General features: G+C 39.3%; 1 protein-coding gene across 1 annotated transcript in view; it reads left to right on the plus strand.

The window, feature by feature from the left end:
- The window catches only part of LOC127476169 (amphiphysin), a 117,479-nt gene that overhangs the window by 49,517 nt on the left and 42,921 nt on the right, over positions 1 to 25,041 (plus strand). Inside the window, exons 2-5 of the mRNA XM_051798734.1 lie at positions 1,319 to 1,399; positions 14,305 to 14,359; positions 20,081 to 20,175; positions 22,692 to 22,787. Coding sequence (XP_051654694.1) covers positions 1,319 to 1,399; positions 14,305 to 14,359; positions 20,081 to 20,175; positions 22,692 to 22,787 — 327 coding nt within the window. The remainder of the gene's footprint in view (positions 1 to 1,318; positions 1,400 to 14,304; positions 14,360 to 20,080; positions 20,176 to 22,691; positions 22,788 to 25,041) is intronic.

Raw genomic sequence — 25,041 nt, forward strand, 5'->3', positions numbered from 1 at the left:
CCCTGTGAGAAAATGTGGAGCTTTTCTCCTTTACGCTCTGTCTTAACATGGTTAAAGAGCTGAGGGTTCTTCTGAAGATTTGGTGGTCTAATTTTTGGAACCTTATATATTTTTAAAGTAAAACTCCCTGGGAGAACTTGTAGCTCAAGTCTTAGGGTCTTACAAGGTGGCATTGTATCACCTTCACGATCACCCTGACCCCGGGTTTCCACTGTAGCAATGCTCTCCACACCTTTGTGCAGACTGATTTTGTGGTGTGGGGCTGGCTGGGCTTGGGAGAGGAAGGTGGTCAGATAGAGAATGTAACAGTACCGGAGCTGCATGTTCTTTGTTTTGAGAAGAACAGATGATGTGATGCTTATATCGTTATTCATAGTATCTGTTAATTACTACTGTTTCAATTTCCTGGGGTTGGTGAGTTTTGTTTTGATTGCATTTGTTTGGGTTTGGTTTTTCCTGTGAAAATTGAAAGTTTGGTCAACTTGTCATAGAAGAGCAATCTGAACATCGCTCTGTGACATGGTTCAGTCCCACATACATGTACTCTATAAAGATTAAGGGGTTGCTTAATAAGCAGGGTGAAGCCTATTTGCAACTGTGTGTAAGTCTTTAGTATTAAAATGAGAGGATAGCGATGGGATTTAATAATAGAATGCATGTATTGTAGTTAAATACAGTGTAAAGTGTAGCTGTGTCAAATTACGTTTGAGATTGCTGATTGACTCTCTCTTACAGTATGTTTATTATCTAGTGGATGACAATCCACTTCTGAATTAATGAGGTGAGAAAAAATGAACACCAAGTTTTAAATGAGCATCAGCTGTAACAATTTCTCATGCAACCTTACACTTCTTTATTTTCTATGACTTTGTGTTGAAAATCATGCAGATAAGAATAATGTTAATACTGTTCGATGTAATGAAACATAAAAAGAAGAAAAACCTAATGATTTTTTTTTTCTTTGTTTGTCTGAATTGAAGAAAAACTTGCAGTGCCAGCAAAATTCTCTCATTCTTCCTTGCTTTGAAACCATGGAATTCTTTGCTAAAAGAAAAGTTACTTCACTACGAAAAACCACATCCCACCGAGGACTCTATACTTTGAAGTATATTTCCACACACCCCCCATATTCCTGCTTTTATCTTTTTTTATTTTGACAAAATAGTTTCTTTTCTGAACTGTAGAAACTGTAGTGCATGAACACACACAAAAATAAAATGCTATTTAAGCCTAACTGTAAGAAAAGAAGTGTTGAAAGTAGCAGAATTTCTGTTCTGTGACATAAATATTAAATTATTCCTTTTTCCTTTCAATATAGGTACTTCAAAAACTAGGAAAAGCAGATGAAACTAAAGATGAACAATTTGAAGAATACGTTCAAAATTTCAAACGGCAAGAGGTCAGTTACTTTTTCAGTTTCTTTAATTGTGTCTTAAGAATTGCTGATTTTGAAGGTATTACAAGGTAACAGGTAGGATTTTTTTTTGGTGGGTGGAAGATTTCGTTCTGCTGTTTTCAAACAGAAATAACGGTTGGATTTGTGCATGCAGAGGGCTAAAAACAGTCTGATAATAAAAGGATGTATTGTAATCACTTGTAGCAACATCATTCTTGATCTACTTGAGATTAACAGAGTGACAGCAGATTTTCACCAATATAATTGAGAACAGAACCTAACCCAAACTAAATGCAGCCTAGTGTTTGCCTTCTTACAAAGAAGAGAAGTATTTCCTTGGTTTCGTTTTGTGGATTACTTTCATCAGTGCTACATCATAATACTTTATAAGAAGTGAATAGTTTAGTAGTTTCAGTATGCATGTGTGTTGTAACATTCCCTGTAGGTGCTGGGGTCTGTGGTGGCAGTGCTGATGAAGCATTACAAGGAGGCAGTGCTCAATTCCTCTTAGTGTTGTAAACACAATACACGAAAAAAAGGTACCCCAAAGAGTTCATAATCTACTTCCAATGCAATCCTAAATTCTAACCCCAATTATTTATTGCTTTGTTGGACAGACTTTTTGGCTTCAAGGTGATAAATTGGAACTAATTATATAGTGCCTTTCTAGTACAAATTAATACCTAGCCCGAACTGCAGTAATACCACCAAGAAAATAGTCTTTTTATGTAAGTATGAACTGTTGTATCTGTCATCTTTGTGAGCTGTCATTGAGAGCTCCTGTACAAAGGCACTGGAGGGTAAGAACTACTCCCACATATTTTACACAATGTAAAAATTGGCCGATGTCACTTTTTGCAATGTCTCCTCTGAATCAGTCCTATCCATTGCGTGCACTTTTCTCCTTTTCATGTAAACACAAACCGTGCATCCTGACTGCTATTATTAACTCTTTTGCATCTTATGGTCACTTAGCCTTTATTTTCCTCTCTCAGTGTAGTAGAGAGGGAAGTTTCAGCTGCCACTGAGCTGTTGTCTAGATCTTTCCTCTTCAGCAAAGAGGAAAATGCTGGGAAGTAAAGAATCTATTTTTCTGAGAGTAAAAGAATCTATTTTTCCTCCCTCAAATTTCTTGAGGTCAGGAAGGTAGTGGGAATTAATAGGTCTGAAGAAGCTTTGAAACTCTGCAGACATATTGTATTTTCCCTTTTCTTCCCCTTCCACTTTTCCAAGTCTTCTTGACTTCTTGATTGTCCTTATGTTGTTGCTTATCCTTGCTGTTGGTATCTCAGCTCTTTGCGCAGCTAGTAGCTGTGTTTTTAGAAAGATACATCTGTAAGGGTATTTTGGGTGTAAAAGGATCAACTTGAGCATCCCCATGAAGAAACAGAGTTTGTGGGATTTTTTTTTTTTTAGTTCAAAATTCTGAGAGAAATTTAGAAAAAAAGAGGTGAAAGAGAAAACACATCTTTTTTAAGCAAAATTATGTCTCAAGTATTGGTTTTTTTCTGTCCTTTAGAGAAAATTTTCTGTAATGGTGATTTTCAGCTGAAAGTCTTGCCTAGGGCTAAGGAGGATCTTAGTATTACTTTTATTTTATTTCTTCCTCCTTTGATGTACAGAGAGACAGTAATAAACAGTCAAGGACTCTGCAGGAACTGTATGATGTTAAATCTAGATGCAAATGTGACTTGAGACCAGAGAGACAATTGTGTAGGGAGCGCAGAGGGAACCACTACAACTCTTGGGAGAGGCGCATGCAGATTAGGCTAGTTCCACTGGCACAAAATGAGAGAGACTGTTTCTGTATTTATTGAACTAGTTGCACATGGTTACTGTGCTTTCAAAGAGTTCAGTTGTGCTCAACTCTTCCAGTACAAGGGGGGGAAATGCTGCAAAAGTACTCTTTCTGCCATGGTCACCAATAGGAAGCATATAAATAGCTTAAATTTTCTACGTTTAGTCCATGCTTTGATATACAACTAATTAGCAATGCAAAGATATGAAACATTAAAATGTGCATCTGAATTATTACTTTACTAATGAATGCCTTGCAGAACTGCTGTCTTCTGTGAACTCAGGCAGCCATCTCTTCTTGCTTTACATTCAGTTCTGCTTTCAAGGTTAGTTTGATACTCTAGAGCCTTTGGAAAAAGAAAAGTTAAATTCTGGATACTGAAGAGTAAAAAGGCTGTCTGGTTGAATGATCCTTGAGCTGAGGTTCACCAAACTGTTGATGTGGCCAATCAGGAGGCTTGCAAGCAGAACCACCCCTGGTAGAGGCTTCCCATTTATTTCACTTCCCTCTAGGATTATTTGTCTCCATGGTGGTCACTGACAAACAAGGCCATGGCAGAGGCAGTTTGAGAGGACATCCAAACTTTCCTTTTTTCTTGCAATCTCACTTAGCAGTGAGTTCCCTGACCATCTCACCTACCCACGGTTCATTTTCAGAAACACTATCACTTCAGTTCTGTGTCTCTTTGCAAGTTCTTTGTTGCAACTGGTACCCTGTATGCTCTGGGCACCTTGGTAAGCTGGAAGATGTGAAAATGGTCTGTTTCTCTTGTTCCCCTGCCATATTGAGCCTGCAACACTTGGGGGGTCAGCTGATCTTAAGTATAGAATGATGTTTTTATTAATACTCTCCAAAGATAATAAATTGGGACTCTCACTTCAGCTAGAGAAAAGATAGAGAAAGGAAAGTGCTCATTATCCAGGAAATAGATAGTTGAAAACCTTAAATCTTAACATGATGCCTGAATAGCAGATCAGTTGGTGGTTAGGTACCAAATTCAGCAGAAGGCTATGTGTAAGGATGCATGCAGCAGATCTATCTGGATAAAAAGCTCATTTAGATTCCCCAGTGATCCATTCCCATCTCCTTCTGAATACAGTTAGATAAGAGCTCCTTCTGGACTTGACAACTCAGAGTTGATTTACCCAGATGAATCACCATGGAGAAATTGAGTCATCCCATGTCCAGAGAGAACAGAGCACGGTTGCTTTGCAGAGCCTCAGGACTTTCTCTATCAGAAGCAATAAGCTGCTGCAGCTGATGCCAACAATAAAAACATTTAGATTTTAAGCAGTGAATACAGCTGTTTTTCACCTTCCACTTAGGTTGAAAACTGCAAATTGCCACTCTAAATCAAAGCTTGTGGAACAAACAAAATGTATAAACTCATATATGGCAGTATGACACAGATTTTCAGTGTATTGCAAGAAATTTCTTGAGGCTTAAGCATCTTACACGTTCTTTTTTTGACAGAAAGTAGCAATTTCCTTTATGCCCATGTATATTTTAATGACTCACAGTACTGGCTTTATTTTTCTGAGAGCAATATTCTATTTCATGTATATCCATATTTTCCTCTTATTTTTATGTATGTAGTTATGAGACTTCTTCTACTTTACAGACTACAGAAAAAATATATTTTAGTGTTTAAACCCAATAACTTTATGTACTGTATTGTACACACAAGAGATACAGTGATTGCTACTACAAAAGCAGCTGCGTATGGCATGTTGTTAGAAAAAAGCAAAATGTCAAGTGCTGTTGTTGCTAGTTTATAGAATTAGGTGAAAATGAAGAGCCCTTTTTTGCTGTTGTTGAGTGAGCAGAACCTGCTTCTGTGAACTGCTTTATTTAATGTGTACCTCAGCGGCGGCAAGCAGACAGGGAGCCGCGGCCAGTTTCTGCTGGACAGAAAAACTGGCACGGGGGCTCCGTGGGGGTCAGCGGTGGCTGGGGCTGTTAAGACGCGGCAGCGGCAAGCCGCTTCTCGCACATGGTCCGGAGCAGTCGGCAGCGGCAGACCGCCTTTACCAGATGACCGATGCACAGGGAACCAACAGGCTTTTCCCTGATGATCCTAAGGTGCTCCGCGGCCTGAGTCTCCGAGCTGCAGGCACGCTATCGCCCAGGGAGCAGTCTTAGGCATGCGGAATGCGTCCCAATCAGACTCACCGCTTTTGATGTTGCGTTGAACCCTCTCCACTCTATCCGGTGGCTGCTTTGACCTCTCAGTTTCTTCTTCAACTTCTTTCTTCTCTTCTTCCGTGCACTATCCTAATTTTTGGAGCTCCTAAACTAACTTTCCGTTTCTTAGATGCCACTAAGACCACGGGATTATTGACGTCAAAGTTTTTTGCGGTAAAGGCTCCCGTCTCTGAGAAATGAGACGATACCAGAACCAACGGCTGATTTCCTGATTCAGGATAAATATCTGGCTTAATATAAGCTAAAAGAGTCCCTGTTTGAGCGCCATGTGTAACGGCGAGGCCCTTGTATAACAAGGAATAAGTCAGCTCCTCGTGGTGGTGTGGACAAAGAGACTTTATTTCAAAATTCCCACTCTTTATATCCCTGTGTACCATGTGACTTCTTCAGCCAATAGAGTTATATGTGACCGCACATGTTCTCTCAGGCCCATTGCCCTGGCATATCCCTCGTGCCTTCAGACACGCCTCCCACATACCTCGTAGTAAGGGCTGCTCCTTGGGTGTAATTCTTAGAGGTCCTGAAAAGATTGATCCTGGCCAGATCTTCATTTCACACAACCATGCTCAGATGCCTTACAGCTCTGTCATGACACTGTGTAAAAGTTGGTCTCTGACATAGTTAACATTTATTGAAGTGCTCTTTTTGCATCAGCTGTTACACTGGTTTTTTAAAACTGATTCATGAATTTAGATACCCAAGATGAGATTCACCACCTACACATAAGCAGCAGATATGCCTCACAGTATCCCACCTGGCCCCCAGCTGTTGCTCAGACAGAGACACATGGCTTTGACCACAGTCCTGTATCATACAAACTGGCTCAGTGATTCTCTTGAACACCTTGTGGCATCCAAAGGAGGGCAGCAAAGATGGTGAAGGGCCTTGAGGGGAAGTTGTATGAGGAGCGGCTGAGGTCGCTTGGTCTGTTCAGCCTGGAGAAAGAGGAGACTGAGAGGAGACCTCACTGCAGTCTACAACTTTCTCATGAGGGAAAGAAGAGGGGCAGGAACTGATCTTTCTCTGTGGTGACCAGTGACAGGATCCGAGGGAGTGGCCAGAAGTTGTGGCGGGGGGGTCTGGGTTGGATATTAGAAAAAGGTTTTTCACTCAGAGAGTGGTTGGGTGCTGGAACAGGCTCCCCAGGAAAGTAGTCACAGCACCAAGCCTTTGACAGAGTTCAGGAAGCCTTTGGACAATACTCTCAGGCACGTGGTGTGACTCTTGGTGATGGTCATATGCAGGACTAGAAGTTGGACTCAATGATCCTTGTGGGTCCCTTCCAACTGGGTGTATTGTGTGATTCTGTGAGTCTGTGGTCTCCAGCTGCAATAGACATGTATTTTGGCTGCTGAGCCCCGTGCCTGGAGAGAGATCCAGTTTCAGATTGTCTTTGTTTCCAGGAGTTGGAGGTTTCCCAGTGCTTGTGCAGAACTGGGCAGTGGGGTCTGGAGTGCAAGACAGAAACCCATCAGTTTCCTGGGGGCATCTGTAGGCCTTAATGTCTCTAATCAGCCCTATCTGGGTCCCCTAATCCTGCACATGGACCCAGGAGTCCTAAATAAGCTCAGCCCTTGGCAAAAGTTATATCATAGGCTCATCCCCATGCCTAGGAGACCCATGTTTCAGTTGCATCTCCTGCTACTCCTTTTGGATCTCTCAGACAGACTCTGGATCTGATTCAAACCCTTGCTATGTTGGGGGCTGTCAGTGAAGCCTCTTACCAGTCCCTGTCTCTGCCAACCTGTCCCAGACCCCACAGGATGGCACTCATCAGTGAGGGCATAGCCTGCACTGTGGCTCCTGGTACAGCCCCACCAACTGCTGTGAGGGTTGTAAGTCTAAATGTTGCATTGGTTGCCATTTGCAAGGCCATAGTGTGTCCTCCTTGGCTTCCAAATGTTGCTCACCAAAGCTGTCAGGTCCCTAAGGACCAATTGCTTTTGTCATTTGTAGATGTCATTTGTAGATGGCTATGCTAAGTGAATGGTTTTAACTATTGGATTTTCTTAATTGCTCTCCTGACTCCACAGGTTGCACTGAAGAGATATTAATTGGCTCTATGACAAGGAGAGACACCCAACTCATGTAGACAGTAATAGGTGTCTTAATCTAGAGCTGAATGAAAGACATGATGAAGAAAGGGAGCTTCAATATGTATTACAAATAATAATGTGAAATTCAATCTGTATTCTGCAAAATCTTATTTTCTCTGGGAATTATTAGGTATCTTGTGTATCTGTTTGAACATCTTTAAACCTACCTTACGTCCTCCTCTTAGACTCCCCTCATTTTACTGTCTTGCGCGTGGTCTTGAGACAGATAAAAGAATCCAGGCAATAAAACAAAAAGTGTGAACTTTAAAATTACTATGAATAGGAGACTCCATTACTACTTAGCTGATACTCAGATTTTCTTGACTGTCTGTAGAATCTCATATTAAACTGCAGGGGATTCTTGGTACTTGTTAAGCTGCAACATACTATGTGTTCAATATAGTTCTGTCCATAGGAGACTCCTTTGCTAAATAAAGATGATGTCAAGCGTTGTCCCTGGTAGATATTCCGAAGTAAAACAGACATAGGAAAACACAGTCTAGGCTAGTGTGATGGAGCTTTTTTTTCTGCAAGCCAACAAGTGTTTGCATTCAGGGAGACTGAGCAATTTGGGGCAATCCAAAAGTGTACTTCAGATACTGGATGATCACTAAGCCAAACATAAGCTATACAATGTGCAAACTATTTTGGGGCTGTGGGAGGGATTTCTCTGCTCATTACCATTCCGTCCTGATATGTGTGTTTAATAATTATCTTATGTATGAAGAACCATTTTTCCCAAAACAAAAATAGTGTACTATTAGATCTCATCTCAACCTCATTAATTTCTGATCAGGCAGGATATGCAGGAAGGTGAGTTTCTCTGTTTTATGCTACAAAATTATCTCTGCAGGGACAACCTAGATCCATTCCAACTAATTCCTCACTTCAAAGGAGAGAGCAAGTGATCTGATGTTTTGCCTTTTTGATTCTGCCTATTAATTGCTCCAAATCCAAAGTCTAAACCATTGTCACACTGTGCTGGTTTTGATGGCCCCTTGGACATAAACTGTTATGCCTCTGGAGCTATAGTAACTGTACTAGTTGTTTTCTTCCAGGCAGTGAAGTTGAATGTTCAAGTTGTTTCTGACTATTTTTAAAGGAGACTGGTATAAGTTTCTTCAGGAACCGTTTGGGATAACTGACCCTGAGGATAGTTGACATAGCCCAGCTCTGGGATTTAACGTATGGATTGAGCAGTTCACAACAGTTCTGGACAGTTTTATACTAGATCTATTAATACATAACTTATATATGTTATTTAAAAATCTTGGTATGGATATGCAGCTATAGGCATAAACAGAGGCCCAAAAAAGTTCAGAAAGTTTAGCTCAACATTAAGCTTGCATAGATTACTTTTAGGCATAGGACCTGTAGACTCTACACTTACTACCTTTGCAGATCCAAAATTTTCATTGAAACCGTTAGTTTGGACCCTAATTTGAGGACATGAGTATGCTTGTAGGAGGATGCAATAGGTGTGAATATAGAATCCCAGTTTAGGGGAGGGGGAGGTTTAGCTGTGAGGCGAGGTTGGAATTTCATTTACGGTGAGTACCAGGTATTTTCTGTTCAGTCTTCATCTGAAACAGAAACCAATGGTTCAGTGAATGGGTTAGTTAGTTTAGTGTCCCTGCAGGCACAGAGCGTTCTCCCCTGCCTACTGGGAGTCATTCCTAACACAAGACAGAGCTCCCTATTTCTTACCTTTAGAGTTAACTCTTTTTGGGTTCGTCCAGATCATCTGAGAAGCCAGTTTGATGCAGTTTACTTCAATTCATCATGTTACTTAGTAACTAGAACAATGAAATTCTTACTTTTGAACCTTTTTAGTTGACTGGGCCGCAAATTTGGCACTGTCCTGGAAGATACTGGCATGCCTAAAACCTCTGTGTTTCCAGAGAAGGTTGCAAACTCAACTTTTTTCAAGTGATGCTCTAGAGAAATATTTCAAACCCCAAATCTCTTACAGATTGTAGTGAGAGAAAAGAAAAAATCCATTTCTTTAAGGAAAAGATTCCAAAATTTGGGAGACGGTTCTAGGAACTATAAGGAACCTGATAAATGGTAAAATAGGGTAATCTGGTAAGCAGATAGATTTCTTACTGAATTACTGAAAGATTTGTCCAAATAACCTCTTATTTTGTTAAGCTTCTCTTAATGCAATAGTCCTTTTCATTCCTACATCAGAGTTCTCTAAAAGACCTACCAGTAAATAGTACCTGAAGTGTTTATGAACAGAGAGACAGCACTTGTGGCAAGTAACAGCACATTACAGTAAAGCATGTCTTCCAGGTGATACAGAAAATGCTTTCTTTTTATCTATTTCCCTGATGTCTTCATAATGGAATGAAAAAATTCCAGTATTAGAGATGCAGTAATAATGATCATTTTTCTAGGGGCCAGGTAATTAATTAACCTATACTTCAGGTTCAACATTTTTAATGCTCTTGACTCTCACTAAATTGGAGTGATATATTTGATTTTTGTATCAAGGACATGCTGTGGTGACCTTTCCTGTAAAGATGTATTGTATTTACATCCTGTATGTGACATGATAGAAAAACCAAACTCTTCTGTTCTGACTGGAAAGCAATAAATAAATGATTCCTGGCAAATAGGTCATTCATTCCAACTTTTGTGGAGGCAAGGTGGCCTTTAATTTCTGAGTGGATGCAACAATTTTTCTAATGCATCAGGAGGCAAAAGGTGATAGACAGAAACCATGATTTTTATGGTTTTAGTCATTAACTTTTTTTTAGATCTCATCAGTCTCACAGCCAACAGTGATATGGCTCTCTTTGTCTTAATTCCAGTGCTAAGATATGCTTAAATAATAATGCCAAGGTTGTGGGTTCGATCCCTGTATGGGCCATTCACTTAAGAGTTGGACTCAGTGATCCTTGTGGGTCCCTTCCAACTCAGAATATTCTGTGACATAATAGAGCTGATCCAAATGCTATTATTTGAAAAGAAAACCAAAACCAAACATACGCAAGAATCAGTAGTGCTGAAAAGGCTTAGTGCTGCTGTAAGGGTATGTAAGACCTGTGGCTGTAGAGGACAAGATTCTGAAACACTGAACCTCGTTATCTCACTGAGTGCATGTGTCTTTAACAACTATATAATACTGACCATGTAATGAGACTAGAGAGTAGAAAGGTGATATGCTACCATGTTCAAAGCAACAAACTGTTGTTTGGAACATTGCTGTGAAGAGATGTGTCGACTTTCCTAAAGGTGGATGTTGGTTTAGGCTGTTAGCATGCTTCCCTTGCTCACATGTGCAGTTTAATAGGATTACATAGTAGATTTTTGGAAATTTGTATATTGAATTTGACCAGGTGAGGTAAGAGCACTGATTTTTGGTGCTGGAGTCTGCTGGAACTTGCATATTGTTATCAAACAACCTGATTGTGAAAAGTTTGCTATTAAGTATGCTATTGAGATTTCTCTCTGGAGTTTCTTACGTATTATGAAACTCTAACTCATTTTGCTTCCTCACGTAGAACAGAGCATCAGTGCTGTCTTGGGAAATTCCATTTCAAAGGAACATGACATTGGCGAAATGGCACCTACTTTTCATTCTCCCTCAAGAAGCTGCATCTCATTTAACAAAATTCATGGCTTTAATTAAAATACTTGGAGCAGTGGTTTCAGAGCCACCAGATGCTTTCATCTGATAGACCAGAAAGTAGAAAGAATGTACCAGTAAACACCACAAAGAGGCAACATTAAATATGTGACAATCTTCAAAATAGTACTTTTTAAAACCTTTATATCACAGTTTGCAAGATGTGCAAAACCAACAGTGCAGTATTTTCATCCTGTGAATATTAAATTAGGCCGTAAAGTATATCTGTCTTCTGTAATAGTGAGTTTACTATAGAAAGTGTGTAGACCAGAAGCACATTTTGCAGAATTCACAGGGCTGAGGACTTTTGATGCTAATTTTTATTTCTGGTATTTTTAGAAAGGTCTAGTTCTGTTGCCATTGAAATTGAGATATTATCTCTCAAATTCAGTGGGAGCTGACCCTTGTTCATGGGTGCTTTAATGTCACGTCACACAACATTTGCTAACAAGGAAAAATTCTTATGGCTCTATCGTGCTTGGATATTTCAGTGGTTTTTGGCCTGTTAATAACCTAGACTGAAAGAGATGCATGTTATAATTATTCTTTTGAATGAAGTGTCAGAACTCATAACAGCACATATGGCAAGATATTTGCATCATACTTCGACTTTTTCTTACACGTTTTCCTGAGCAGCGGTTGCTAGTGATGAATGATGCTAACCAAGCACAATAGATCTCATAGTGGGTTAGGGTACCAGTCATAAAACTGCACGGCAGTTCTGTTATAAGCATAGTGTTCCAGCAGTGTTTCCCAGACATGCCATTTGTGGTGTGCTAGTTAGTCCTAGAGACAAAACCACATTTGTATGAGTAAATGTAGACCTCTTACTGGACATGAGGTCAGCTAATAAGTTTCTCAACCTTCCAGCTGCAGTTTTCTGCTCCTGAAGCACCAGAAATTTTTTAGTAACTAAAAATTTTTATTGTATGAGCACCTGTTCAGCTGGAGCATGGTGAAGAACAAAGTTGCTGTATCTTCTGTTTTCACCACAAGTGCTCAGGTTAAAGAAGGTATAAACTGGAAAGATAATTTCTGTACCTTCATGTGACTTCTCAGAGTATAAGGGATCCTTCCAGGAGGAGACTGACATGCATAAAAGGGGAACTTCTCTTTCTGCCTAAAGTTTGCTGATACTCTTCTTCAGACACAAGATTGAGAAATTTGCTCCCAGGTACAATCTTCTTTTGTCTGTAGCAACAGTGATGACTTAATGCCTTGGTCCATGAAAAGCAGTCATATCCTTTCCTCCCCTTCTAGCACAGAATGAAGTAGAAAGAGGTCAGCAACTACTGTGTTACGTGAGATGATATAATGTGTTGTAATGATGCGTTAGGGTAGTACTTTTCACTAAGGAGTATTAAGATGTATGCATGTATATTTTCTCAAAGGACACAACATCAAGCTACTACTTCAGAACTTTCAGTTGCTTTATAGGTAATTAAACCTGAGGTTTAATCCACTGATACTCAACCTGCACCTGTCTGGCCCTTGTTTTGATATGCAGCATTGATCCCAAAGCAAGGGAATGGGTTGCCTTTCTTTGGAGCATCGAATATGGTCCCAAACCAGAGAAAGGTTGGTGGGCTGGCTGCTCCTGTGCACTTGCTGTTACTCAGCAGCTTCTCAGGTGGTCTATGCCTGTGCTTGGAATTTAGTCGATTAATGGCTTTGAGAGCTGTAGGTGACTTGCTCCAGATCAAATTAGTGTAAAAGCTTTCTTCTCTTTGTTGAATCTGAAAAGCAAATTCAGTCTACTTTCTAGACCCACTCCGGCATTTTTACCTTCCAAATTCCTTACTATTTCCAGGACCTTGAACATCAAGGTCCATATCATCAATCCATATCACCAAGGTCCATATTATCAATACAATTTGAGGGAGAGGGGTAAAGAATAGTGTTGATCCCATTCTAAAAGCCTTCAGTTCCCTTCAGGAAGCTGGGAGAAGCAAGTGAGTTTGGTGGATGTTTTCTGCATTGCAGTGTGTGTACTGGTGAGGTAAGTCTTTTTCAGAACCATAACTTGGACTTTCAAGTGGCTGCTGGTAGGTGGATTCTAAGTGCCAGATAGCCCCTTTCAACCTGAATTTCTTATGATTCTGTGTCTGAATGCTCTGAGCATTGCAGTCGCTGATGCAGACTTTACTGACATCAGAAGTCCTTTGACTTAAGTGGGATTATAACATCTTACACCTTCTGCCTTCTCAAGTATTCACACTATTCACATGCAACCTTCATGTTCTGACTTTCACATGAAAATACAAGATAAACTCCAAAGCAGTCAGTCATATTTTGCAGCTGATTTTTCCATATGGTGTAGCTGTAAGAGACAAAATGTGACTGCAAGCTGAAATTCCTGTAGTTTCCAATTGCTTAAATAAATAATTTGAAAAATATTGGGAACTGGTAAATGTAGAGTGTTTAAAAAATCTTCAAGCTATTGAAGGTGACCTGGACAGCAGCTTTTTAGCAATAAAGGATGTGTGTAGCACAGATTTCTTTGCAAATCCTAGGAGCTGTGAAGTCCAACTTGTGATACAGTCAAAGATAAGTGCTTTGTCTGTTCTGAGTTTTTCAAAGGCCATTTATATGAGAAAGACAATTTTGATGTATTTGCCAAAGAAACAGTTGAATTTTCACAATAAACTGCAACATACACTAGCTAAACAAAACAAGTAACTAAAATTATTGTATTTTAGGAGTTATTTACTTGCAAAATGTTAAAATGTTAAAGTTCTTGGTAAATTGTTTGCAAAGATAGTAAGCAATTTATGTAAGACCATAGATTTTCTGCAAGTCTAGAGTGGCCTCATTTGAGTGGTTTCCAGTGGAAGTGCACCTTTCTCTTTGTGTTTCAGGTTAGGCCATTGGCCAGGCTGACTTGAACTGGATCTTGGCTGTAAAATATACCTGGTTTTCTTTGTGTGGAATTCTTCCTGTGCAGATGACTGATAAAATAAACCCAGAAATTCTAGCCTAGACAGTACACTATGCATAACATCTTTGCCAGGACTCCTTTTCTGTGTGAATCTGTGCATGCTTGCAACATGTGACACTATGTATCAGATAACTCCTGAAATTGCTTTTTGTAGTTATGTTTTCATCCTGTATGCATGTTTCAAGGCATTAAACATAACTGAAATGTGTTTTCACTTCCTTTCTTTTTCTTTTCCAGGCAGAGGGTTCCAGACTCCAGAGAGAACTGAGAGGATATTTAGCAGCCATTAAAGGTGATTTTTAAGTTTTACATCATGCTTTCATAAAGCAAAGTTTTTTTAAAAGTTGAGTCAAGTAGGCTTGTTTAAGTTATGCAAAGATAAATACACATAAAATTCTCTTTAGCCTGTTGCTAGGTATTCTGCAGCTTCAACATCAACTCGTGGGTACAGTCTTGCATGTAGAGCTTATCCTTGACTGTCCTTTGTGTGCAGAAGCACTGCTCAGATTCTCATGTTGCATGCATTTTCAGCACCCACAAAATCTACACATCTTGTTATTCATCTTTGCAAATGCTGTAATGTTAAATACCCCGTGCAAGGCATCCCAATCAAGGGATTGCTTTATCTCTGCAACTGTAACGTTGCCATGTATTACTAGTTGGATGACGATCTTCCTCCAAAACCATACTCCCTGCAATGATGTGATTTCTCATATATTTCTGAGTGCTTAATCCATTTTTTTTAAGTTTAAAACTCAAATATGATGTCTTTTGATACTACATTGAAAATCCAAGTAGTAGAATTTCACTGGTCAGAGCTTAAATATTAGAGATAAGTAAATAGCATTTAAATCCTACTAGACATTTGTAAATCCAGCACTCAACTGCACACTGTATGCAAAGTGTTCTCTTTCTCATGCCACCTCTCTCTGGAGGAGTTGGAGGTGCTAAGGGAAGGGAATGGGAGTTGGTGACTGATAGAGAGACAGTGGCTTCTTGAGATAAATATATATATATTTATATATATATATATATATATATATATGATAGATATATATGTGTGTATGTATTTTTAACCTGGCTCCAGTCCAGTAGGGAAAATGTTGCAAATGAGTGTTAACATCCCTGGAAATCACTGTCATAATAAGGCTTCAGCAGCTGTTCACAGACAGGTAAGAAAGCTCTTTTTGATAGAAAATGTAAAATGGGGAGCAAAGCAGTAGCTTAATGTCTTTGACCATGTATTATTTTCTGGATGGACTGGCCAAAGAAAATACCATACCAGACAAATTTGAGCAATGTCTCTTATTCTTAGAGGAAATTTTAGCATCAGTCATTTTTGGGGACCCACTGAATGCTTATTTTGTTCTCTTATTTTTCACTTTTCCCCACACACATTATATGATGGTTACTCAGAAGCAGCATGATAAGGCTGTTTGTTGGCTGGATGACTTATCTGTCATGTAGGCTGACTGTTTACATGATACTTTGATTTCCATGTAAGTGACAACAACACTCCTCTCAGTTTCATTTTCTTTCTCTCTTTCTCTTCCTAGTGTTCTACACTCATGATCCTTTTGCTCATTTTCCCTTTATTGGGCTGCTCTTTGCATCAAATTTTGTTTTTATCTCTGTGTAAAATATTTCATTGTTCAGGTTTTACCTTTATAGCCATGCTTTTCTGTTCAGCACCTTTCTCTTGTTCAACCTGTAATTCATCCAGACTGACCTTCTTACTGAGAATGAAAAGTGCTTGCTAACACCATATTATCTACATGTCTTTGAAAAGATCCGGTCATAAGGAACTCACAAGAGCCTTAAAACGTTATTCTTCAAAGTCAACAAGCCACCAGTGGGCATCCTTGGCACACATGTTGGTGCTGTGGAGAGAGCACACAACCTGAGACAGTAGACCACAATACACAGCTCTGGTTGGGGCTTCCTCAAAGCTGACTAGGTCAGCAATGCTAAAGACCTTTCCAGATTTTAGATGACGGAAGCAGCTGCTACAGTCTCTTTGTTGATATTCTTTGAAGGACTGCCATCATTAGAAGATTTTGGGGTGTCTATGCACAAAAGCATGGGAACCCCCATATTTAGGCACTGGAGTGATATTTTTGTGCCAAGGACATCAGAGCCTTGGAGTCATGCTGTCATCAGGGGCTCATTTTGCAGGAAAAAAGGACAATCATATAATTGCATATATTTGAATTACTGGAAAATAATACACTTGACATCCTTATACTCTTAGAGGTATGAGAGAAGCAGTTCATTTTAAGGGGGTTCAGGAACTGAACTCCAGTAACAAACTTCATTTCATTGCATGACTTCTAAGTGACTCAATATTGGAAGTTAAAAGTAGAAATCCAGGCACGATTTCATAGAATCATAGAATGTTTGGGTTGGAAGGGACCTTATAGATCACCTAGTTCCAACACCCCTGACATGGGCAGGGATACCATCCAGTAGACCAAGTTGCTCCAAGCTGCGTCCAACCTGGCCTTGAACACTTCCAGGGGCAGGGCGTCTACAACTTCTCTGGGCAGCCTGTTCCAGTGCCTCACCACCCTCAGAGAATTTCTCCCTAACATCTAATCTAAAGCTCTCCTCTTTTAGTTTCAAACCATTCATTCCCCTTTGTCCTACCACTGTGTCCTACCTTTGTCTGCCCGTGTGAAAAGTTGCTTTCCCTCTTTCTCAGAAGCTCCCTTTAAGTACTATCAGCCACAGTGAGGTGTCCCCAGAGCCTTCTTTTCACCAGACTGAACAACCCCAGCTGTCTCAGCCTGTCTTCATAGAAGAGGTTCTCCATTCCTCTGAGCATCATTGTGGCCTTCTCTAGACCTGCTCTAACAGATCCATGTCTTTCTTGTGCTGAGTACTTGGCACAGTACTCCAGGTGGGGATTTAAGCAAAGAATGGTCAGTTCAGCCTTATTATGACTCTCTGTCCCTTCATTTTAATAAACTTGACAATTTGAGGTTTAGTATCACACATCCTTAAAAGAATTTTTGCTGTATTCAGACTCTTTCTTTTGTTCATTGGTGCTTCTTAGTTTTAGCTGGACATTGATCTTTCCTGTTGGTTATTCAAGGACTTGGAGGAACCATGTCATAAAGCTGTTGAACTTGTGAATGGCTTTTATGTGATGTTTTATTTCGCCTGCATGATAGTTTAATATATGCTGTTTGTACTGACAAGATTGTATACTATCCCCCATAGCTTTAGTCATCTCATGCCTCAGTCTTCTGTCTTTCCCAGTCTCCTTGGCAATATGTATCGGGGTTCTCTACTTCTTGATTAATTTTTAATCTATTGAGAGTTGTAAGTGACTTGAATGGTTTTATGGACCAATTGTTATAGAAACCCTAAATCAATCTCCTGTCCTCTACCCCAAGCTCTTTGCAAGTACCAGTGCAGATGGGGAGATAAAAACCTTGATCTTCATGCATGTGGCAAGGTGACAAAGATTAAAAGGAATCCTGCATGATTAAAAAGAAACACCATACCTTTCAGGTAGCTTAATGTAGTAACTAGTCTACAGGAAGGAGAGGGTAGGTTTTGCAAGTCTGTAAGAAGTTTTCCTGCCTAGTTGTGTTAGTCTGTGGCTGACAGAACTACATGTATCCTCCAGACACATGAATCTTAAAGTCACTCATGTAATTTCTTGAAAGCAATAAAACTATTTATAATCTTTCTGCAAAATTTATTCATGAATTATGAAATAATTGAATTGTTCCAGTGGAAAGTCTAATGGGTTAGTAACAATAACAAATTATTGTTAAAATAATCCCTTATGGCAGGATGGGTAATTTTCCTGGAGAACCACGTAAGTAATTAAATATTAAGAGCCAGTCCAAGATGCCTCACCCCATTAGGAAAATGGAAGTTTCTTCGTGATTCAACCTAGATTACCCTGAGGGTGAGTAAGGAGACCCCACAGTATATAAGTTCTACAGCCACATGCTGTCCCAGGCCAGTCTAAACGGGAGCTTGAGTACATTGGAATTGTGATGGTAAAGAGTTGCCTACCCTCTGCTACCCCTAGAGTGTTTAGTGGGGATGTCTCTGCACTGCCACCACCTATCACATGGGGGCCTCTAGAAGTTTTTTGGGGTTCTGGAAACAGGGACTCTTTGCCAGAGAAAGAGGGTGATTTAATCCAAGAGTCTCAGACTTCAGTAATTGGGTTATTTAGCAATTTTTCCTAAGCAATTAAAATATTTTGGCATTTTTAGTTATTGAATAAATGATCCAATTACCAAGAAGCAGTACTGAATGAAACAATTGATATTAAGTATAAATTTCTAACTGTTCATCAGCAGTAAAAATTCTTTTCACATTTCTTAGTACTTTAATGACTTGCTTGTAACAATTTATCTTTCTCAATGATAGCAGTTAAAAACAGCAGAAACAGCCTACAGTCTATGACTGAGGCACTAATCCTCTATTTTAGTGCTGAATAACGCATATCAGTTTATAAGAAATAATTCTATATGAAAACAAGCCAGATAAAAATATCATTGGACATTATAAGTTTATGCCCACAGACATGAAAAAGAACAGGAATTCATTGGATTGGTATTTATCTTTGCACTCATTTGGGGTAGTGCAGTAAACCTGGTATGGGTGCAGTTGGAGAGGAGTGCAATGGATGATCTTGGCCTGGAAATTTCAGACTGAAGGCTCTGACTGAAGAAACCAAGTACTATAATGCCCACTTGCTTTAAACTGCAGCTGGATTTGGCTGATGTTTTTTACGGGAATGTAGTGGAATGGAGGATTACCCGATTCTCAGAACTGAAAAAAGTGTAAAAGTTGGTGCAGTTTTGATATGACTCAAGCACGGGGTATTAAGTGTCTTTTACTTATTCTCTTAAGCAGATATATGGCCAAGCCCTGTAGTACTTCAGAAAGAAAGTGTGCAGAGGAAAGGTGCTCTGTGCCAGCCTGGTCTGTGACCGAGCTGAGTGGAAGCTGCAGGAGGGATTATCTAGCAGCTGTGCCAGCCTGCCTGCCACAATACATGGCAGGTTTATCACACAGTGCTGAAGGGCAGAAGTTCAGGTATCATAAAAGATTGAGCACAAACAGGGATGAGTGAACCCTCCTGGTCTGTGTGTTCACCCTGAGTGGAGAGAAACAGCCTTTTTAAACATGGTGATGCTGTGCTGGTTTTGTCTTACTTCTTGAGTTGATTAATTTGCAGTGTCATTAAAGATTTTAAATGAGTTCTGCCTGGAAATATGCGATCATCTGTATTTTACTGTAATTTGGCATCTGTTAAGGAAAAAAAATCCCCTTTATTCAGGAATCCTTTTTGGTTAGATAAAAAAATGTACCTTTTTAAAAAAAGTTAATGCTAAGTAAAAAATTTAACAGCGTTGTTCGGATTTTGCAAAGAAGTTGAAATAAAAGACATCATTTTAAAATTACTGATTCTGAATTCTTTTCAAGTTAGGTGAGATCTGTTTGGTTTCACTGGGTTCAGAAACATATTCAGCATCTGATGGATTGGTGCTCCATGAAAATAGAAAGGCAGTGCCTTTACTGAGGGTGTTTTTTATATTCATTGGGGTCAAATGGATCTCACTGAAGATAGACTTAGGCTCCTTCTCATAATTTCATTGAAACCATTTCATATTTAAGCCAGCTCCTCTGTGTATTACAGAGTGATTATCATCAGTAGTCCTTGTCCTTGTTCCACCTGTGGTAGCAAAAGCTCCAAAAGTGACTGATCAGTTTGGCTTAGCATGTGGTGCTTCTCTGCAAGCACCACCTCACTGCAAGCCTAAATAAGCACTGGGCTCCAAAAACTTGTAAAGCTACTGGGTGAGCATACAAGATTCTTGATAAAATCTGGTCCATTACAGTACTCTCCCCAACTTCAGGCATTTCTTTCTTAATTTGCCAGAGGGAATAGAATAGTGGTACATGTGGGTGAAAATAAAGATATTTAGCAACTGTTTCTTGTAGTTTGCAGTTATATGTTCCTCCTTCTGTCTGATTGCAGGGATGCAAGATGCCTCAAAGAAGCTTACAGAGTCTCTTCATGAAGTTTATGAGCCAGACTGGTACGGGCGTGAAGATGTGAAAATGATTGGAGAGGTAAGATGCATGAAAAGAGGGAAAAGGTACTTCAGCTGCAAATGGATTATCTGAGCTGTTGAGGAGAAGTGTGTATCTGAAAGTCACCTTAATTCTTTGTTGCATGTTAAATCCTGTTTTCTCAGCATATAAATTGTTGGTCTTGTGAAATGCAGCTCCTGCTGACCAGAAGCAGCACTTGAAGTGTCTGTTTTACAAACTAGCTCATATAAGCTCCCACTGAGGTCAACGTCAGTGTGCGCAGAGTTGGTCCTGATAGCATCTGATTGACAGAGGTATCTTATGTGCAGTTTTACAATCAGGATTCTCAATTCAAATGAATGTTTAAAATAATCAAATCTGCTTATCCTTGTGTGGTGTGTAACAGCTTTTGAGCTAGTGGCACTAAACAGGATATCTGATGAGATACTCACCTGTCTCTGAAAAGACTATGGAATTAAAGGGTAAATTAGGCTGCAGGACATTATTCATTTTCACCTTTGTAACTTCCTCCAGTGATTAGAGAAGAGGCTTTTCTAGATGACACTGCAGGAATTTGACTTGAGGTGCTCTGAATTGCTTGCTTAAACAGCCTTAATTCTGGGGGAAACCTGTCAGCAAATGTGCTGGTGGTGACAAGGAAGTTGAAACAGTTTGTCAGTGAAGCTTTTAGCCAACTGGCATTCAGTTTGCAAGGCCTCCTTGATAATATAGTTAACAAGAAACTGCAGTACAGAACTTACAGTCTTACCAAATCTGCTTATCTGTAAGCTTTGCTTCTCTGTGGCTGCCATCTCCTACCTTTCCCTGCTGCTGAAGACATGACGTGTTTTTGATTTGAAAAGCACACAACTTCCAAACTGTATAATTTTAGATCCCATACCATTTATATTTTTTTAGATTAAACAGCTGGAAAATCTCATGCTGCATCTTGCTGTAGCACCTCATCTTGTGTCTGGAGACTACTAGATTTTGCACTCAGAAATTTGTAGCTGTGTGTGAAAGGACCATAATTTGGATCTTAAGCTCTATTAGATTTAAAGATAAATGTTAGGTATGTCTTCTTAATAAGAAACTCATGAGCAATATTACAAAATCTCTTGATTTTTTTTACCTACATAGTCACAAATGCGAATTTATGCATCCTTCAACCTAGAGTACAGAAGAATTATGTATCTGTTCAGTCTAGGATATAAATGATCATTCCAAAAGGGATCCACATAATTGACCTTATTCTGTATGGTAGGAAGGATGATAGCTTAAAGGACCCTTCAGCAATGTTGTTTGAGTCCATTAGCTTTCAGAAAACCTTCATTACTTTAATTTGTCCAAAATATGTATCAGCAAGGTACAAAGGCAAATGCTCAAAACTGGCAGTTGCTTGCTATGATCTAATGCTATGCTACTCTGTAGGCCACTTTGATTAAATATTGTGTTAATAAATTAGGTATTTCTTTTAAGCATGTTTAATAGATTGTAAAAATTCATTAGGGACTCCTTTAGAGTAGGAGATAAATGAACTGAAGACTGTCATCACACAGTATTTAAAATATGCCCTATAGTAGCTTATGATAAAATGAACACTAGGGAATAGCCTCCCAGACTCCCAGCACTGCAGAGCAGTGCTCACACCCTTTAACCTTCCTCCCATCAAAGGAGGATGTTGAGTGATTTTAGAAATGTGCAAAGAAGGGGGAATCAGGATGTTTCATGCGTGCTAATGACTTGTTCAATTGAGAACCCAAGCACTATGTCCATGTAACAGAATTTGCTTCTAGTAAGGAATAAGTCCTTGTCACATGAGCTGCATTAACATACTCTTAAAAACCAGAAAACTACAAGGGATTTCTCTTGGTGACTACCCCAGAGCTCCAAAGGGGGCTGGGAACTGGGGAAAAGAACAATACCTTCAGGACCTGGGGGAGGCGAGGATGTGGATAGTGCTGGGCAGGGTGTGAATTTTGTTTATTTTGCCTGCTGATGTTGGGATATTTCATATCTGTCATCCCAGTTCTCCAGTAGTGCGAAGTAGAGTTCTTGTCTATGCATCAACCGTATCATCATATGAACCATAATGGCCAAGAAAGTAAGAACTGGAAAGACCTTTCCCTTTATTTTATTTACTCTTCTATTTTTAGTTGTACTTCCTTTCTCTGTAAGGAAGGTTCACGATCAGCAAATATACTTAGATGCAAGAACTATGGCAGGTTCAGAATCTGCGCCTTTGACCTCAGGAATCCTCAGGAAACCCTGAGGAACACCTTGAACTCGTGATATCCTTATTTTCACATAGCAGTTATTATTTGAAGTAATGAAAACACAAACTAATTATTAAGCTAAATCTTACTTTGTTGTGAATTACATTTTCAATGTCAAGGTATTCCTTTTCATTCATCTTATGAGTGTGCTCTGATTTATTGCCATAAAGAAGATTCTAAAACTTCAGAAATATTTATCTTTGCCAATTACATTTTTATTTCTCCTGGGCTTAAAGTGACATTAAAATACTAAGTACATTTTTCTCTCTGCCTTTTCAGAAATGTGATGAACTTTGGGAAGACTTCCATCAAAAACTGGTGGATGGGTCGCTGTTAACCTTGGATACATATCTAGGACAATTTCCTGATATCAAAGTAGAGTAATGATTTTCTATAAAGACAATTTGTAAAATTGCTGTTGAGTTGCAAAATAAATAGAAGATGAGATTACAAGAAAAGAAAAATGAGAAAGGGGGGAAGACTAAAATCATTCTCTCCTGTAATGTACAAGATGTTCTGTAAGTAAATCCCTGATATTAGGCCATGCTGATTTTTCAAGTGAACAAAAATATTTTTCATGCATTAGTACCTGGAAGTAAATTAACCTTTGTAGAGGAAACTTTTATGTTTTTTTCCTGCTCCTGTTTCTTTGGTATGACATAATTTTTACTGACTTTAATAGGGACACATTAAGCTGTTCAGCTGTTAAAATGCTAGACAAATTATATGGCAAACAGGCTTTTTGTTATTGGCTAGATGCACCTGCAAGTATCTTTCACGCATCTAAGCCATGGTTTCTATCTTCTAATTAGTGATCAAAAGATTTTGTAATCAGTAGAGAATGTTATGCAGATTCTAGCCTCTCCCAGATGCCTGTCTGGCATACAGACCAGCTAAATGACTTGTAAATTAAATGTGTGGGGATAAAGAATTATTAGAGGTGACAGTTAGATACTTTTATATTTGAATATGACTTTATGGACATAGCTGGAAATTTTTTATGATGGTTTGTGATTGAATAGGTATCACACAGTCATCACATTTGTCTTGTACATCAGGGACTAATGAAAAATTAATTAAAAAATACTAATATTACTGATGTACAGTCCTAAACTCGCTTTTAAATCCAACTGTGCTTATGCCCTCTCAGCATGTGAAATTTGCATATAATATATAGCTTTGTAAAGTCTATATCAAAGTATATATATACAATAAACTCCAATTGTCTTAGTTATGTGTCAAAACAACTAAAGTTAGAAGTATACCCTGAGATTAGCTCAGTTGGTTAGAGCATGGTTCTAATAATACCAGGGTTGTGTGTTCAGTCTCTGTATGAGTTGGACTTGATGATCCTTGTGGATCTCTTCCAATTCAAAATATTCTGGCATAATATTTTAGCATTTTTCCAACTCTAAAAAAAATGCATTAATTACTAATTTTCCACACTATATATAAGGGAAAAAGATTGTATTACCATGAGTTTACCAGGTTCACTTGTTCGGGAGAATGAAAAGTCTTACATAACGTTGGAATCTTAGTTCTAAGGCCTATAAGCCCTACACCCACAAAACCCCCATTCCAAACTGTCTATAAATTGATTAGTTAAAATAAGGTGATTAGTTTGTCTCTTTTACTGTTCCATATTCCTGCATGATTCAGGCTGCTCAGGGAATTAGTAAGGTCCCCTGGAAAATGTTTTTGCAGATGCTGGGGTTCATCAGCACTGGTCTCTTTTCAAACATCACCTCATAAGGGCACAGGAGCAGGCAATTCCCAAATGTTGAAAGTCAGGCAGGTGAGGCAGAAGGCCGGCTTGGCTGAACAGGAATCTTCTCATGGAAATAAGGCAAAAAGGTAGCAAGGTCAAGTGACATGAGAAGAAAGTTCATGTGACCAAAGCTCAACTGGAGTTGAAGCTGGACAGAAATGTTGGTGACACTAAAAAGAGTTTTTTCAAATATATTAATGTCAATAGGCAGTACAGAAATATCATTGGCCCATTACAGGATCAAGATGGTCACCTCACAAACAGGGACAGAGACAAGGCAGAGGTGTTTAACATTTTGTCTTCAACGTGGGTGACAGACCAACGGGATCTCAGTGCCCTGAGCTGGAGCACCATGACTGCAAGAATGATCAATGCTAAAATTGTGCAGGATCTCCTGCTCCAGCTGGATCCCTTTGGGCCCTGACGGGATTCATCCAAGAATCCTAAAAGAGCTACCTGATGTCATCACAAAACCTCTCTTGATGACTTTTGAGCAGTCTTGGCAATCCAGAGAGGTCCCAGCTTGAGTAGAAGCTGGCAAATGTTGTCCCACTTTTCAAGAGGGGCAAGAAGCAGGACCCTGGAAACTACAAGCCTGTCAGTCTCACTTCAGTGCCTGGTAAAGTTATGGAGAAGATTATTCTGGGAGGTATTGAAAAAACACCTGGAGGACAATGCAGTCATTGGTTACAGCCAGCATGGCTTCATGAAAAGAACCTGATTTCCTTCTATGACAAGGTAACCCACCTAGATGATCAAGGGAAGCCAGTTGATGTCATCTTTTTGGATTCCAGTAAAGCTTTCGATACTGTCTCTCACAGTATCCTTCTGGACAAAATGTCCAGCCCGCAGCTGGATAAA

The sequence above is a fragment of the Manacus candei genome, unplaced genomic scaffold, assembly GCF_025592945.1.
Source record: "Manacus candei isolate 608988 ecotype Guabito, Panama unplaced genomic scaffold, ASM2559294v1 h1tg000049l, whole genome shotgun sequence".
Lineage (NCBI taxonomy): Eukaryota > Metazoa > Chordata > Aves > Passeriformes > Pipridae > Manacus > Manacus candei.